The sequence below is a fragment of the Mustela nivalis genome (assembly GCF_964662115.1).
Source record: "Mustela nivalis genome assembly, chromosome: 3".
NCBI classification, from domain to species: Eukaryota; Metazoa; Chordata; class Mammalia; order Carnivora; family Mustelidae; genus Mustela; species Mustela nivalis.
In genome coordinates this window covers 117,124,116-117,140,876 of record NC_139022.1, presented here as the reverse complement: position 1 = coordinate 117,140,876, position 16,761 = coordinate 117,124,116, and the positions used below count along the sequence as shown (strand labels likewise).

Below are 16,761 nucleotides of genomic sequence, written 5' to 3'. Positions count from 1 at the left end.
TTTTCTCCTGGTTTGATAAAGAACCAAAGACATGTATTTTTTCACAGCAGGAGTCCTTTCTCCTCATAGTTTTGTTTTGTTTTGTTTTAATTTACAACTCTTTAGTGTTTAAAAATAAATGTGTTGGGAAAGGTAAAAATTATGATCAAAGTCTGTTACAATCTTTTATAAGATGGTGATGAGATCCCTCTGTATAGTGCCCCTCTCAATTTTTTCAGTGACTCTTCAGGAAAACTCGATTTTTATATATTTGGTTTGTAACCAAATACCTTAATATGAACTTTCTTACTACATATTTTATAGCTTATTCTTTTGGATTTTCTAGGTAGCTCTGTCATCTGCAACTCAGTGATTTTTTTTTTTTCCCATATATAGATCTTCTGTTTCTTCTACTTGATCATTGAATTTCTAGAACTTCATAAACAGTGTCACTTAATAATGGTAATAATAAACATTGTCCTCACTATAATGCCTCTAATGTTTTGTTATCGAGTGTGATGTTGTTTTGACCTAAGTCACTAGAAATTAAGCTCCATGAGAGCTTTTGGTTTTGCTGACTGCTGTCTTCTGAAACATTCTAGAGGGGTGCCTGGGTGGCACAGTCGTTAAGTGTCTGCCTTTGGCTTAGGTTATGATCTGAGGATCCTGGGATCGAGCCCCACATCAGGCTCTCTGCTCAGCTAGAAGCCTCCTTCTCCCTCTCCCACTCCCCCCACTTGTGTTCCTGCTCTCACTGTCTCTCTGTCAAATAAATAAAATCTTTAAAAAAATTATAGCATGTCATAGGCTGTCAATAAATATCTGCCTACTATCTTCCAATCTTAGTCTATTCAGAAGATCTCTGTTGAGATTACATTTTAATTATAGTATGTTATTTGAATAGTGTGCTAGATTTATGAAAATATATTCCTAAATGATATTTAGTTATTTAGCACATTTTTAAGCAGTGAAGTTCTAGGCTCTGTTACTATACCAAAGAACAAGACTAAAATCCTACTCTCAGGGAGCTTAATTCTAGATAATTATAATTCGTAATAAATGCTGTGAATGAGTAGGAAATGTCACAGGAACTCTTGAGTTTTTTTAAATAGGGTGGTGAAGTAAGGCGTTTCTGAGGTGGCTATGTTTGAGTTGACACCTGAATGATGAAAAGGGATGGTGAATGTGAACATTTGGGGCAGAGAATGCATTTTAGGCTGAAGAAATGATGTTGCTCTGTATAATTTTGTGCTATTTCCTTGTTAAAATTTTTATTTCAAGTATGTGCTGACTTTGTAAGATGACTGTCTTGATAAGATGAATCAGGAATGGTACATAGCATAGATTTGAAAGAAAGTACTTCAAAATTTGTTTCTGTCAGTTCTCTATTAACTTTTTCATGTTTTCCCCATCCATAATTTCTTTGCTACATCTTTCTTTTTTTTTTTTTTTAGTTTATTTAAATTCAGTTAATTAACGCATAAAGTATTATTGATTTCAGAGGTAGAGATCAGTGATTCATTAGCCTTATGTAATACCAGGGCTCATGATGTCATGCACCCTCCTTAATGTCCATCCTACAGTTAACCCATCCTCCTGCCTTCCTCCCTTCCAGCAATCCTCAGTTTGTTTCCTATGATTGAGTCTCTTATGGTTTGTCTCCCTCTCTGATTTTGTCTTTTTATTTTTCCCTCTCTTCCCCTATAAGTCACTGTTTTGTTTCGTAAATTCCACGTATGAGTGAAATCGTATTTCTCTGATTGACTTATTTTGCTTAGCATAATACCCTCTACTTCCATCCTCATCATTACAAAAGGCAAGATTTTGTATTTTTTGATGGCTAAGTAGTATTCCATTATATATATATAAAATATATGAATTATATATATATACACACACACATACATATGCTACTTCTTTATCCATTCATCTGTTGATGGATATCTGGCCTCTTTTTGTAGTTCAGCTGTTGTGGACATTGTTGCTATAAACATTGGGGTGCAGGTACCCCTTCAGATCACTACATTTGTGTCTTTGGGGTAAATACCCAGTCGTGCAGTTACAGGATCATAAGGGCAGCTCTATTTTCAACTTTCAACTCTATACTATTTTCCAGAGTAGCTGCACCAGCTTGCGTTCCCACAACAGAATAAGAGGATTCCCCTTTCTCTGCATGTTCTCTCGCCAACATCTATCATTTCCTGACTTGTTAATTTTAGCCATTCTGACTGGTGTGAGGTTGCTACATCTTACTTCATAAGCTTACTTAGGAGATGCTTTTTTCTTAGAGATTTTCAAATTTTTTTTTTTTAGCTTAGGCTGTACAAAGTAGCGTATCTTTCTCTCTTTGTTCTGTGTGCCCCTCTTCTCATTGTTGGTTCTTCTTTTTTTTTCTTTTTGTCAGAGAGGGAGAGAGCGCGTGTGCGTGCGCACACAAGCAGGGGGAGTGGCAGACAGAGGGAGAAGGAGAAGCAGACTCCCCTCTGAGCAAGGAGCCTGATGCAGGACTTGACCCTGGGATCATTACCTGAGCTGAAGGCAGACGGTTAACCGACTGAGTCACCCCATTGTTTTTTGTTTGTTTGTTTGTTTAAGATTTCATTTGTTTATTTTTTTATTTATTTGAGAGAGAGTAAGAGAGAGCTCTTGAACACAAACAGGTGGGCAAAAGGAGAGAGTGAAGCAAACTCCCCACTGAGCAGAGAGCCCAGCGCTGGCCTTGATCCCAGGACACCAATATCGTGACCTGAGCAGAGGCCAGAGACCTGAGCCACCCAGGAAGCCCTCATTGTTTTTATTGTTTTCCTTTTTAAAAAAGGAGACTTGGTGGAGATTGGTTTATTTTATTATTTGTTTGGTTTATAAAAAGCTTTTGTATTTATCAGTTCTTTCTGGTTTTGTTTGTTTTGTTTTTGATTTTTTATTTAAGAAAAATCTGGAGTGCCTATGTGGCTCAGTCAGTTACGCATCTGCCTTCTGCTCAGATCCTGATTCCAGGGTCCTTGGATTGAGCCCCAGATCTGGCTCCCTGCTCAGTGGGGAGCCTGCTTCTCCCTCTCTCTCTGCCACTCTCCCTAGCTATTCACACTCTCTCTCTCTCAAATAATAAAATCTTTTTTAAAAAATCTACACGTTTTTGTATATTTATATTCTTTTACTTAGCATCTTGATTTGATTTTTATAGCTTGGTTTATTTATGTTCTTTCTTGCATTTAAGGCTATGAATTTTCTTCTGAAAATAGCCATTTATTTATTTATTTATTTATTTTTTAGATTTTATTTATTTATTTGACAGAGAGAGAGAGATCACAAGTAGGCAGAGAAGCAGACAGAGAGAGAGGGGGAAGCAGGCTCCCCGCTGAGCAGAGAGCCCGATGCGGAACTCGATCCCAGGACCCTGAGATCATGACCCGAGCCGAAGGCAGAGGCTTAACCCACTGAGCCACCCAGGCGTCCCTGAAAATAGCCTTTTAAAGTTTAGATTTTTTTCTTTGACCCAGAAGTTATTTAGGAACATATTTGGAATTTTTAGTAGCTTGTTTTTTTGTTTTTTGTTTATCCTTTTCATATTAATCTTTCATTTTATTTCATATAGACATGTATTGAGGTCCTTGTGGCTTAATAATGTTCCATTAACATTATGAGGTTTATTTTTAAGTTTTTAAAAAATTTTTTTAAAGATTTTTTTTATTTGGGAAAGAGAAAGTTAGAGACAGAGGAAGAGCAGAGGGAGAGGGGAAAGGGGAAGGTCAGAGGGAAAGGGAGAAGCAGACTCCCTGCTGACCAGGGAGCCCAACATGGGACTCCATCCCAGGACCCTGAGTTCTTGACCTGAGCCAAAGGCAGACATTTAACCAACTGAGCCACCCAGGTGCACCAAGATATATTTTTAACTTAATACTTTAAATTTAGAGAAAAATGTAGAGATAAGGTGAAAAGCCATGTACCTACCATCCAGCTCCTGATACCCAGGCATTTTGCAATCCTTGTTTTAAACTTTTTTTTAAACAAATATGGATAAAACTATCAACAAAACTAAAAGGAATAGGAGAAGATATTTGTAAACAATGTATCTGATAAAGGGTCAGTACCCAAAATCTATAAAGAATTTGTCAAACTTAGCACTCAGAAACCAAATAATCCACTTAAGAAATGGACAGAAGACATCCAGATGGCTAACAGACACATGAAAAGATGCTCAACATCATTTATCAAGTCAAAACCACGATGAGATACCACATCACACCTGTCAGAATGGCTAAAATGAACAACAAGAAAGAACAGGTGTTGGTGGGCATACAGAGAAAGAGGAACCCTGTTGCACTGTTCGATGGGAATGCAAAGTGGTGCAGCCACTGTGGAAAATCATGGAGAGTCCTCATAAAGTTAAAAGTAGAACTACCCTGCAATTTAGCAGTTACACTATTAGGTATTTACCTGAAGGATACAAAAATACAGATTCCAGGGCACCTGGGTGGCTCATTGGGTTGAAGCCTCTGCCTTAGGCTCGGGTCATGATCCCAGGGTCCTGGGATCGAGCCCCACGTCGGGCTCTCTGCTCGGTGGGGAGCCTGCTTCCTCCTCTCTCTCTGCCTGCCTCTTTGCCTACTTGTAATCTCTGCCTGTCAAATAAATAAATAAATAATCTTTTAAAAAAAATACAGATTCCATGGAGTACATGCACCCCAGTGTTTATAGCAGCATTGTATATATATGGCAGAATTATCAACAGTAGCCCAAATGGCCATCAGCTGATGAATGGATAAAGAAGATGTATGTGTGTGTGTGTGTGTGTGTGTGTATACACACACACACACACACACACACACACACAGTGGAATATTGCTCCGCCAACAAAAGGAATGAAATCTTGCCATTAGCAATGATGTGGATGAGACTAGAATATTTTACGTTAAGCAAAGTAAGTCAGAGAATGATAGATATCATATGATTTCACTCACATGTGGAATTTAAGGAAAAAAACGGATGAACATGTGGAAGGGGCAAAATTAGAGAGAGGGAAACAATCCATACGAGACTCTTAATGGCTGAGAACAAACTGAGGGTTGCTGGAGGGAGGTGGGTGGGTGGGGGATGATCTAGATGGGTGAAGGGCATTAAGGGAGGGCATTTGTGATGAGCATTGGGTGTTACATGTAAGTGCTGAATCACTGAATTCTATTCCTGAAACTAATATTGCACTGTATAGTAACTAACTGGAATTAAAATAAAAATTTGAAAAGAAAAATAATGTGTATATAAAAATATAAATGAAAAACTAGTAAAATAAACACATATGGGTAAAATCACACCCCATGTTAAGTTGCTTGCATGTCATTCCTCTCCAACACCCGCACCTCCTTTCTTTTCCTTCTTTTTTAAGAAGTAATCGCTGTTGACAACTAGGTGGTTATCAAGGAATGTGTTTTTTGTTGGATAAAGATTTGGTGTCTGTATTCAATCAAGCTTATTTAACTGTATAATTAAAATCTGCTGTTTCCTGAGGCATCTGAGTGGTACGTCCGTTTAGCATCCAGCTCTTAGTTTTGGCTCAGGTCATGATCTTGGGGTTCTGGGATTGAGCTCCACATTGGATTTGTTTCTCACTGGTGATGTCTTTTTTTCTAATTACAAAAACAGTACATGTCTACCCCAAATTTAAGATACAGAGTTGATAAAGTTTAAAGTGAAAGTTCTTGGAGTGCCTGAGTGGCTCAGTTGGTAGAGCATCAGGCTGTGATTTTGACTCAGGTCATTATCTTGGGGTGTGGGATTGAGCCCCACCCTGGGCCTGGAGCCTGCTTGAGATTCTACCTCTGCCTGCTCCCAGTCATGTGTTCACGCTCTCTAAAAAAGATTTTTTTTAAAAAAAAACTAGGCAGTGTCCAATGACATCTAATTTAACTGTTGCAATTTAAGACTATTTGCTTAGGGGCCCTGGATGGCTCAGTTGGTTAAGCATCTGCTTTCAGTTCAGGTTATGATCTCAGGGTCCTGGGATTGAGCCCCATGCCAGGCTCCCTGCTCATCAGGGAGTCTGCTTTTCCCTCTCCCTCTGTTCCTCCCCTCTGGTGCTTTCTCTCTCTCAAATTAATAAAATCTTAAAAATAAATAAATAAAGTAAAAGTTCTTGGTAATCACATTTAAGATAACCATGTTTGATGTTTTAGTGTATGTTCTTCCAGACCTTCATATATATGTAACTCGGCTTAGTGTACTGATAATATATGTATATATTTTTCCAGTGTTAATAACAAATATGTCAAAGAAATTCTAATCTTTAGTACATGCTGTGGAAAGGCAGGCCATGGTGCAGATAAACTATATTAAGAAATTTTATGTTTTAGGGCTCCTGGGTGGCTCAGTGGGTTAAGCCTCTGCATGGTCTCAGGGTCCGGGGTCGAGGCCCGCATCCGGCTCTCTGCTCAGTGGGGAGCCTGCTTCCTCCTCTCTCTCTGCCTGCCTCTCTCCTACTTGGGATCTCTCTCTCTGTGTCCAATAAATAAATAAAATCTTAAAAAAAAATACTATGCTTTATTCTTAGGGAGACACTTTCTAATTTTACAGTTTGAATATTTGACACAGAAAAACAAGTGCCTGCTAGAGCTTTCTTGTAATATCTGTTATTATCAGATGATACTTTTTGCTTTAAATTCTACCTTGATATATTAATATTGTTGTGCCTGCTTTTCTTTATTGATTTTTTAATTACCTGGCATAATGTTGACCATCCTTTAATAGGAAATGACTTATTATAATATTAAAAGCTTGTTGCAAAATACTTGTGTACATGTGCATACCCACACAGATAAAGAATTCCGAAAAGCATAAAGAAGAAAATCCTCTCCCTTAATTCCACTACTGGTATTAAGTTTTAGTGTATATCCTTTTGGACTTTTTATATTTATTTATATGACTGTAGATTGAAGTATAATTTTCTTGCTACACTAGTGGGATTATGCCATCTTTACAGTTTTTTTCACCTTAATCTATTTTAGTCACTCATAAAAATAACACATGAAATACATTAAAATAATCCTGGCTTTAAAAAGTTTAATGCCTAAAATGAAATATGAAATAAATCCCATTCAGATCACATTTCTATTACAATCTTTTAATCCTAAACCCCTAATAAAATAATATTAACATTTTTAAATGTTTCCAGATATTTTTATGCCTATCTAAAAATTTATGTATATATTTCCCCCAAATAATCCAGAGGTTCTTGAACTTTTTCATGCCACTGTTTACACTTAAGAATTTGAGAACCTCCATAGAGCTTGTTTATACTGGCTTTTATCAATTGATATTTATTACTGTATTACAAATTAAAACCAAAAAAATTTTTAGCTCATCTTAAAAATAAATCCATTACATGTTAACATAAATTTTTGCAAATCTCTTAAATGTCTAGCTTAATAGAGAAAAAAATCTGGATTTTCATCTGCGTTACCTTTAATCTGTTTTGATACATCACTTTAGTTGAAGTATGTGAAGAAAATCTAGTTTCACCCAATTATAGTTGAAAATGAGAAAAATACTTCAATAACCTTTCCATATAACCGTGGTTGTTCTCTGATACATGGCAGTTTCTTAACCCACTGAGCCACCCAGGCGCCCTGATACATGGCAGTTTCTTAAAGTTAGCTGTGATATGGAATTTGAAACCATATGAAGGAACTTTCCACTCTTTTACATTGAAATCTATTGATCTTTCTTGCACTTGTTGTTGTTGTTTAGTTCTTATAAATGATTTTTTTTTTAAGGTTTATTTATTTATTTTAGAGCGAGAGTGCATATGTGAGCTAGGGTAAGGAGCAGAGGGGGAGGGACAAGAAGACTCCACACTGAGCGTCGACCTCTCTTGGAGCTTGATCCCACAACCCTGAGATCATGAACCCAATTGAAATCAACAGTTGGATGCTCAGCTGACTGAGCCACCCAGGTGCCCCATAAATGTCCTTTTTATTTTTATTTATTTATATTTATTATTTTTTTAAGATTTTATTTATTTATTTGACAGACAGAGATCACAAGTAGGCAGAGAGGCAGGCAGAGAGAGAGAGGGAAGCAGGCTCCCTGCTGAGCAGAGAGCCCGATGCGGGCCTCGATCCCAGGACCCTGAGATCATGACCTAGCTCAAGGCAGAGGCTTTAACCCACTGAGCCACCCAGGCGCCCCTATAATTTCATGTGTTAATAGCACCACCATACTCATCAGAAAAGCTTTTAAAAGGCATTAGGAAATCACCAAGTTTACAATGGCAAATACAAGTTTTCTAAAATTCTAATTTTTGCCTAGAAGCTCTAATTTATCATTGACAGTAATTGCTTTCAGTTGTGGGTTTTAAATGACAGCTTTATTATTGATATGTAATTCACATACCAAACGGTTCACCCACTTAAAATGTGAAATTCAGCAGATTTTAGTATATTCACAAAGTTGTGCAGCCATTACCACCATCAGTTTTAAAACATTTTCCCAAAAATGTTTTAGAATATTGAGACCCTGACCCCCCCCCACACCAAAAACCCCATACCCTTTAGCTATTACCCACCTACTTGTATCCCTCCCTGTTCCTAAGCAACTACTAACCTACTTTCTGTTTATAGATTTTCCTTTTCTGGACTTCCATGTGAGTGGAATTGTATATGGTCTTTTGTGACTGGCTGCTTTCACTTGATATTTTCAAGGTTCATCCATGTTCTCATGTATCAGCACTGCATTCCTTTTTTTGTGTTGTGGTAAAATAAACATAAAAGCTTACCATTTTAACCATTTTTAAGTTTACAATTTTGTTGCATTAAGTACAATTACATTGTTGTGGTAATGGTAATACTGTCCATCTTCAGAACTTTTTCATAGTCCCACACTGAAACTCTGTACCTATTAAATTTGAACAATTATTTTCCATTATCTTCTTCCCCTGCCTCTGGTAACCATAATTGCATTTTTTGTCTCTATAGAATTTGGCTATTCTAAATACCTCTTATAAGTGGCATCAGACAGTATTTGTCCATTTATGTCCGGCTTACTTCACTTAGCATGTTGTTTTCAAGATTTATGTATGTCATAATATGTATCAATACTTCATTCCTTTTTATTGTCAAATCACATTCCCTTGTATGAATATACCACAGTTGATAAATGCTTGGGTGTTTCCACTTTTTCCATTATCAGTAATGTTGCAATGAACAGTAGTATACAAATTTTTGTGGAGATTATTTCATTTCTCTTGGATGTATATCTAGGAGTGGAGTTGCTGAGTCTTGTGACAACTCTGTTTAACCTTTTGAAGAACTGCCAGACTGTTTCCAAAGAGGCTACACTATTTTACATTCCCAGCAGTAGTGTATGAAGGTTCCGATTTCTCCACATCCTTACTAACATTTGTTAATCTTTTATATTATAGTCTTTTTGTGGATGTGAAATATTTTCTTGTGCTGTTGATTTGCGTTTTTCTGATGGCTAATTATATAGAACATTTTTTGTGCTTGTTGGTTATTTATATATCAGTGGAGAAATGTCTATTTAAGTCTTTTGTCCACTTTTAAATTGGGTTATTATGTTTTTGATGATGAGTTCTAAAAACACAAGTTTTTAATGTTTTCTTGATACCACACTCTTTTTTTTTTTTTTAAGATTTTATTTATTTATTTGACAGAGATCACAAGTAGGCAGAGAGGCAGGCAGAGAGAGAGAGAGAGGGAAGCAGGCTTCCTGCGGAGCAGGGAGCCCGATGCGGGGCTCGATCCCAGGACCCTGAGATCATGACCCAAGCTGAAGGCAACAGCCCAAACCACTGAGCCACCCAGGCGCCCCTTGATACCACACTCTTAAAGATATATGTAAATCTTTTCTTTGATTCTGTGGGCTGTCTTTTGATTCTGTTGGTAGTTTCCCTTTGATGCACAGAAGTTTTCAGTTTTGGTGAAAAGTCCATTTTATCTAATTTTTTTCTTTTTGTTGTTTGTGCTTTTAGTGTCATATCTAAGGAACAGTTGCCTAATACAAGGTCATGAAGATTTTAATTTTTCTTTTACAAGTTGTATAATTTCAGCTCTTTAGGTCTTTGATGTATTTTGAGTAAATTTTTGCATATAATGTGATTTAGGAGTTCAAGTTCATTCTTTTGCATGTCAGTAAGTTGTCCCAGCATCATTTGTTAAAGAATGCTCTTTCCACATCGTTATGCCATAATACTCAAAAATATGAAAACTTAGAGAACTACCTGAGGATGTTAGCCACCTCACAAAGTTTAAAGCCAACTATCATGGTTAGCACACACAAGTTCGTAAAAGACCACCTTCACTTCTTCTTCTTCTTCTTCTTTTTTTTTTTTTTTTTAAGATTTTATTTATTTATTTGACAGACAGAGATCACAAGTAGGCAGAGAGGCAGGCAGAGAGAGGAAGGGAAGCAGGCTCCCTGCTGAGCAGAGAGCCGGATGCGGGGTTCGATCCCAGGACCCTGGGACCACGACCCGAGCCGAAGGCAGAGGTTTTAACCCACTGAGCCACCCAGGCGCCCCACCACCTTCACTTCTGACAGTAACTGCAGGTTTGGGAATTTCCCAAAACCACCCTCAGGTTTGATAATTCACGAGAAGAATTCTCTAAAAGCTGTTATACTTGGGTGACAGTTTATTACATGGAAAGAATACAGACTAAAATCAGCTAAAGGAAAAGACATATAGGGCAGAATCTTGACTTCTAAACACAAAGCTTCCATATTCCTCTTTAATGGAATCAAAGATTTATGACATTATGCATGAAGTATTGCCAACCAGGGAAGCTTATCTCAGCTTCTGTGTCCAGAGTTTTCACTGGGGCTTCATTACATGGTCATGATTGAATTGATTGGTTGCCTACTATTGAGCTCAGTCTCCAGATCAACTGATACTCATTACACAAAGTCCCCACCCTAAAACATATGGTTGGTCTTTCTGGGATGGCCATTTTTGCCCTGAGATCTGGTAACAAAGACACTCCTATCAGAGATTATCTCCCAGAATCCAAAACCAAAAACCCAGATCTCTCTTTGGGTAGGGCCAGATTTTTTATGACAGTGACAAATACTCGTTTTCTGGGGCAAAGTTAAGAAGAGAGTAAAGTTTTGAGGGACACCCAAAAACTGGCTCAGTTGGTTAAACGTCCAACTCTTGGTTCTGGCTCAGATCATGATCTTGGAGTCATGAGATTGAGTCCTGTATGGGGCTCCACACTCGGTGGGGAGTCTGCTTAAGATTCTCTCCCTCTGCCCCTCCCCCCACTCACACGCACTTGCTGTCTCTCTAATAAATAAATAATCTTTATTAAAAAAAGAGAATAAGGTTTTTTTATTGAATATTCTATCAAGAATTATATTAGGATCTTGAGGCACCTGGGTGGCTCAGTTGGTTAAGCATCTACCTTCGGCTCAGGTCATGGTCCCAGGGTTCTGGGATCGAGCCCTGCGTCAGACTGCTTGCTCAGCGGTGAGTCTGCTTCTCCCTCTCCCTCTGCCTGCCACTCCCCCTGCTTGGCTGTCTTACTCTCTCTTTCTCTCAAATAAATAAAATCTTAAAAAATAAAATCTTTAAAAAATTATATTAGGATCTTATATAGACATCCTATTAAATTTTCAAATTAACCCTGAAAATAGTATTCTTTTGTTTTACATGTGAGGAAACTGAGGCTCATAAGCCAATCGACTTCTGAGTGATAGAGCTAAGATTCAGACCTAAGTTTCTCTGTTCCAAAGCCAAGCCCTCCATCAAACACTGCTCATCATGACTGCTCCATTGCATGTCTGTAGGTATTCTCTGTGGATGGCTTTCCTTCCTACAGTGAAGCACCTTGGATCCCAGCCACCCTTAATAACACATACCGTTTGGATAAAAGCAATTGTGTTTGCCGCATTAATGGAGCTTCCAGATAAGCTTCTTGGACTTCTCTGAATTCTGGAGCTATCACCACACACTGACTCCCAGCATAGTGCGTTAAATGTCTATAAAGGTATACTCCTCAAGTAATCCTTTTTGAAACACCAAGCAGTGGTTGCCTCATCTTTTCTTTTGGGTTGAATTGAGTATCACTGAAACTCTTAATGCTCTTTTTTCCTTCTCAGGCTGCTGTACAGGACCGATTGAATGAGCAAGAAGGTGTACCAAGTGTTTTCAACCCACCTCCATCCCGACCCCTGCAAGTTAATACAGCTGACCACAGGATCTACAGCTATGTTGTCTCAAGACCACAACCAAGGGTAAGTTATTTGTAGCTGGAATTTCCCCCTTATTTTATAAGTCCATTCACTAGGTTGTATTGATCTCTGTATGACAGGAATAAGGAAATAATCAGAATGGGAGCCTTAGCTAGACCTGGCTCTCTGGTTGATTGATTCCTCAATGAATTGATAACTATCCTTTTTTTTCCCCCTTTTGCTAGTTTTTTTTTTAGGAGTTTTGTGTACCTTGTTTTGAGTACACAGTTTTATTTACATTTCTAAAAATGTTTGCTACATATTAAATAGATCTTCCACTTTTTTCCCCAAGATTTTTTTTTTTTTTAAGATTTTATTTATTTGACACAGAGAGATCACAAGTAAGCAGAGAGGCAGGCAGAGAAAGAGGCAGAAGCAGGCTCCCTGCTGAGCAGAGAGCCCGATGCAGGGCTCGATCCCAGGATCTGGGATCATGACCTGAGCTGAAGGCAGAGGCTTTAACCCACTGAGCCACCCAGGCACCCCAAGATTTTATTTTTTTACATAATCTCCCCAGTGTGGGGCTGAGACTCACAATCATGAGATCAAGAGTACATGTTCCGCCACTTGAGCCAGGCACCCCTAGGTCTTTCACTTTCATTTTTAAGTTAGAATGTTTACTTAGTTCTTGGTTACTTCATTTTACTTAATTTTAAGCTACTTCTGGGGAAGTACTTGGAATCTTTGTGGAGTCTTTGGTCATATGTTTGAAATTTGTCTTGAATAGCTAGTAGCAGGGAGGTGATGGTGGTTCCTTTAAATTCAGCAGGCATTTAAGGGTGCTCTATTGTATCTGGTATTTTGCTGTTTGTGATCCAGATATGAATAAAGAGCCAGTTCTCCCCCTTCAAATTGCTTTTTTAGTCTAATTAGGAAAGTCAGATAATGTATACTAATAAATGAACTCCAGAGGACTTTTTTTTTTTTTTTTTTAAGTTTTTTATTTATTTGACACATAGAGAAGACAAGGAGGGGTTGCCACAGGCTGAAGGAGAAGGAGAAGCAAGCTTTCTGCTCAGCAAGGAGCCCAGTGTGGGTCTTGATCCCAGGATCCCAGGATGGTGACCTGAGCCAGACACACATGCTTACCAACTGAACCATCCAGGCTTAAAATTCCAAGAAAGCACTCTCTTTAACCTTCCAGAAGTTAGAATTTACTCCATTATCATACTTTTGTTTATGGAGTACTTGACAACGTTTTAAAAACAGTGTTTCTAACTAGTTGTTGTAGGGTATTCTTAAGTAGAAGAAAACAGATTCCTAGAGCAATTATATGACTCCAGAAATTCTGTATATGCCTAATATTTCCTCAGTTTGTTTTGGGCTTGATTCAGTGTTTGGGACCCTATCGTCAGCCATGGGGCTTCAGAGCCCCCTGGCCATAGACACAGGGAAGGTATCACAGTAACACGTTGTGACATAGAAGAAATGCTTTGTAAACTATGGAGCCCCTTATATATTCTAGTTAATAATAACAGCAGTAGTAATTAGCATTGCTAAAATAATAGTAATTATTATTATTTTATTATTATTTATTTTCTTTTATTTTAATATTTATTAATATTATTAATATTGGCAGCCATTTGGGATTTATAATTGTGGTTAATATAATTATCTGTCATTTATATACAAATTTATAATCAAATGTCCCAAGGTGGTTATCTTTCTTGTTACTTCTGTATACCATATTTTAATGTGTAATGTGAAATCTGAAAAGGAAATATGTAAATCTGAAAAGGAAAGAATGAATATTTACAGTATTGGGAGGCATACTTGTAATTAAATTTGACTACTAGTATAAATAACTGCAGAAAGTGCTCAAGCAGATTTAATACAATAATTATGTGATAAGGGAAAATATGATAGTATCAGATGAAATGAGATGAAAGGCAGTAGGTCTTTAGGAAGGATAGGAAAGAAAAGGGTGGCCAGGGAAGAGGGAACCATATTGTAGAGGGAGGAATCATATGAAATTCAGAACAAAAGGAGAGTGAAAATCTGAACTAGTCATTTTTGCAGGGTATTAGGGATTGAGAGAATGGTGTCTAACTTTGTTTTTGGAATTTCAGGGGCTGCTTGGATGGGGTTATTACTTGATAATGCTTCCATTCCGGTTTACCTATTACACAATACTTGATATATTTAGGTATGTACCTTTGTATTTATGCGTCAGTAGTAATAGGGCAGACTTTGGAGCTGAAACATAGACCAAAATAATAAGGTTTTTGCTGTCGGTTTTGACTTGCCAGTTTGTCATCACATTGAAGAGTCTTCCTGAACAATCTTTTAACGTAGTATGACAAGATTTTAAATTGATCAAACATAACAAATGTTGTGAAATGGAACTGTTTTAAATTGACCCTGTAAAGTAATCTTGCCTGTTGTTCTGAAGGTCAGTCTACCTACATTTATCATTATCCTCCTTCTGCCCACGTTGTTTGTCACCTCTACATTCCCTAGTTAATCTTCACACCCTTTTCTTTCTAACCACCATTATCTCATACACTCCTTATAACTTTTACCCTAAACCATCTAACTTCATCTGACTACTTCTAATCCCAACAAACTGTCTTGCTCTGAGATTACCTATATTTCTCTCTCCCACAACAGTTTTACCTCTCAGACACTGCTGTACATTCTCCTTTGTACTGGCAACCCATAGGTTGCTGACACTGTCATCCTTCCTTATGTCTACCCTCTTGATTCATACTTTCACTTTTCTTCTTGCCTCCTTCATGTACCATTCAGAGAGCTCAGCACTGGAAGACAAAGAGGGGCCTGGGCTAGAAAAGTCAAAGGGGACCAAGTTTCTGGCATATTGGTCTTGGGGCATCTGGTCTAGAGCTGAGTAGTAAATGAACCCATACTTAGGCTTTATGGGGAACTAACATGTTGTATGGGCATCCAGGCCAACAGATGGAGCTAGAATATGTGGTCTGGGCCTTGTATACATGGCAACCTATATTCCCCCCCATATATGGAAAAACTTTGCCTTGCTCTAGAGAACAGAGGCTTTGAAGGTGAGGACCCAGCGGTGTAAAAGTGCAAGGATCAGGTAATACCTTTTACCTTGACTACTTGGTTGTTTTAGGAGTTGCCTGTTTCATGACTTCTTAGCTTTAGCAAAGTTCTTATTGGTTACCAGTTAATCAATTGGTACTTTTTCCATCCTGTTTAATTTTAAAATGGGCACATATAAACTGTTAAAATCATAACAAAGACTGAATTGAGATCTTTAAAAAAAAAAAAAAAAAAAAGCTGATTGTCCTGAATTATGTAAGCCATGGGAATGTATTGTAATTAGAAAGTTACAGCCTTTATCCATTTGTTCATCAAAATTTGAAAACTTAAGAGAATAATAAAATAGTTTTAAATCCTTAATTTCCAAGAAAGTTACCAAAATCAATTTTCTAAATGATTTCTAACCACTCCCCACATATACAACTTCTTACATTTGTTTTTAATTTCCTCTGCAATGTTGTGTCAGTGAATTTGATTTGATTACTTAGGAGAATTTCTAAGTGAAATTGTATACACGTGGGGAATTTGAGAGGCTAAGGAATTGGCTCAGTATTTGGAAAGGAAAGTGTCATAGTTTAGTCAACTTTTCTGTGCTGAAAATGCCTCAAGTACGTGAGTATTGTGTGCTTTCCTTGGAAAAAGAGTATGCATGGCATGTCTGACTAATTTTAATGCAACTATATCATCCAGACAACTTATTTAATGTTATGTAGCTCATTGACTTGTTAAAACTCTGTCCATTGCCTTCTGTGGAAACCCAAAGGGTAAATAAGTTGTGCTATACAAATAGAAGATAGGCTTTTAAGAAACAGATGTGTGGTATCATCCTTAACTTGACAAAGCTGCCAGGTCTCCAAATCTACCAGTGTACTCTAGGTCAGTTTTAAAACTTCCTTCATGGATGCGATTAATCGCCAGCCATTTAGCAGAATTTTACTTGCCTCCTTGAAAAACAAGTAAATCATGTCCACAAGTTCGGGTTGAAGCCTGTCCATAATTTGAATAACTTGGGAGTATGCTCTGGAAATTCAAAATCCCAGGACAATAGAAAGGAGAGGGAGAGGCAAGTAGGACAACCAAAAAAGAGACAGAACTCTATTCTAGAGCAATTCTATGCAATAGAATTTTCTGTGATAATGGAAACATTCTGTATCTTCGCTGTCCAGTGTGGAAGCCACTAACCTCATGTGACTATTGAGTACTTAATGTGGTGAGAGCAACTGAGGAACTGAATTTCATTTTGTATTTTATTTTAAAAGTTAATTTAAACTTAGCCCCATGTGTCTAGTGGCTGCCTTATTAGACAGTGCCATTCTAGGGAGTCTGGGGGCACAGTCTGACCTATGATCTTTTTGGACTGTGTCTTCCTTTTACAATTTTTCTAGTCCTGAATTTTTCTGCAAAAAAACACTCGGGATTTGTTTAGGCCATTATAATCCTAGTAGTTTACATTTGTCTTGAAGGGGCAATGGAAAAACACTTGCTACTTTGCAGCTTTTGAGCCAGACTCTACTCTCAGAT

The 16,761-nt window shown here is 37.6% G+C and overlaps 1 protein-coding gene across 3 annotated transcripts in view; it reads left to right on the top strand.

Annotated features, from left to right (window-relative positions):
• Positions 1–16,761, top strand: part of FAF2 (Fas associated factor family member 2) — a 65,188-nt gene that overhangs the window by 35,300 nt on the left and 13,127 nt on the right. For 2 of the 3 annotated variants that reach the window (XM_082723186.1, XM_082723187.1), the window contains exons 3-4: positions 12,088–12,222; positions 14,289–14,365. In XM_082723186.1, the coding sequence (XP_082579312.1) occupies positions 12,088–12,222; positions 14,289–14,365 (212 nt within the window). Of the gene's footprint in view, positions 1–2,383; positions 2,525–11,775; positions 11,976–12,087; positions 12,223–14,288; positions 14,366–16,761 lie in introns of all 3 variants that reach the window. The other variant, XM_082723188.1, reaches the window with a different exon arrangement.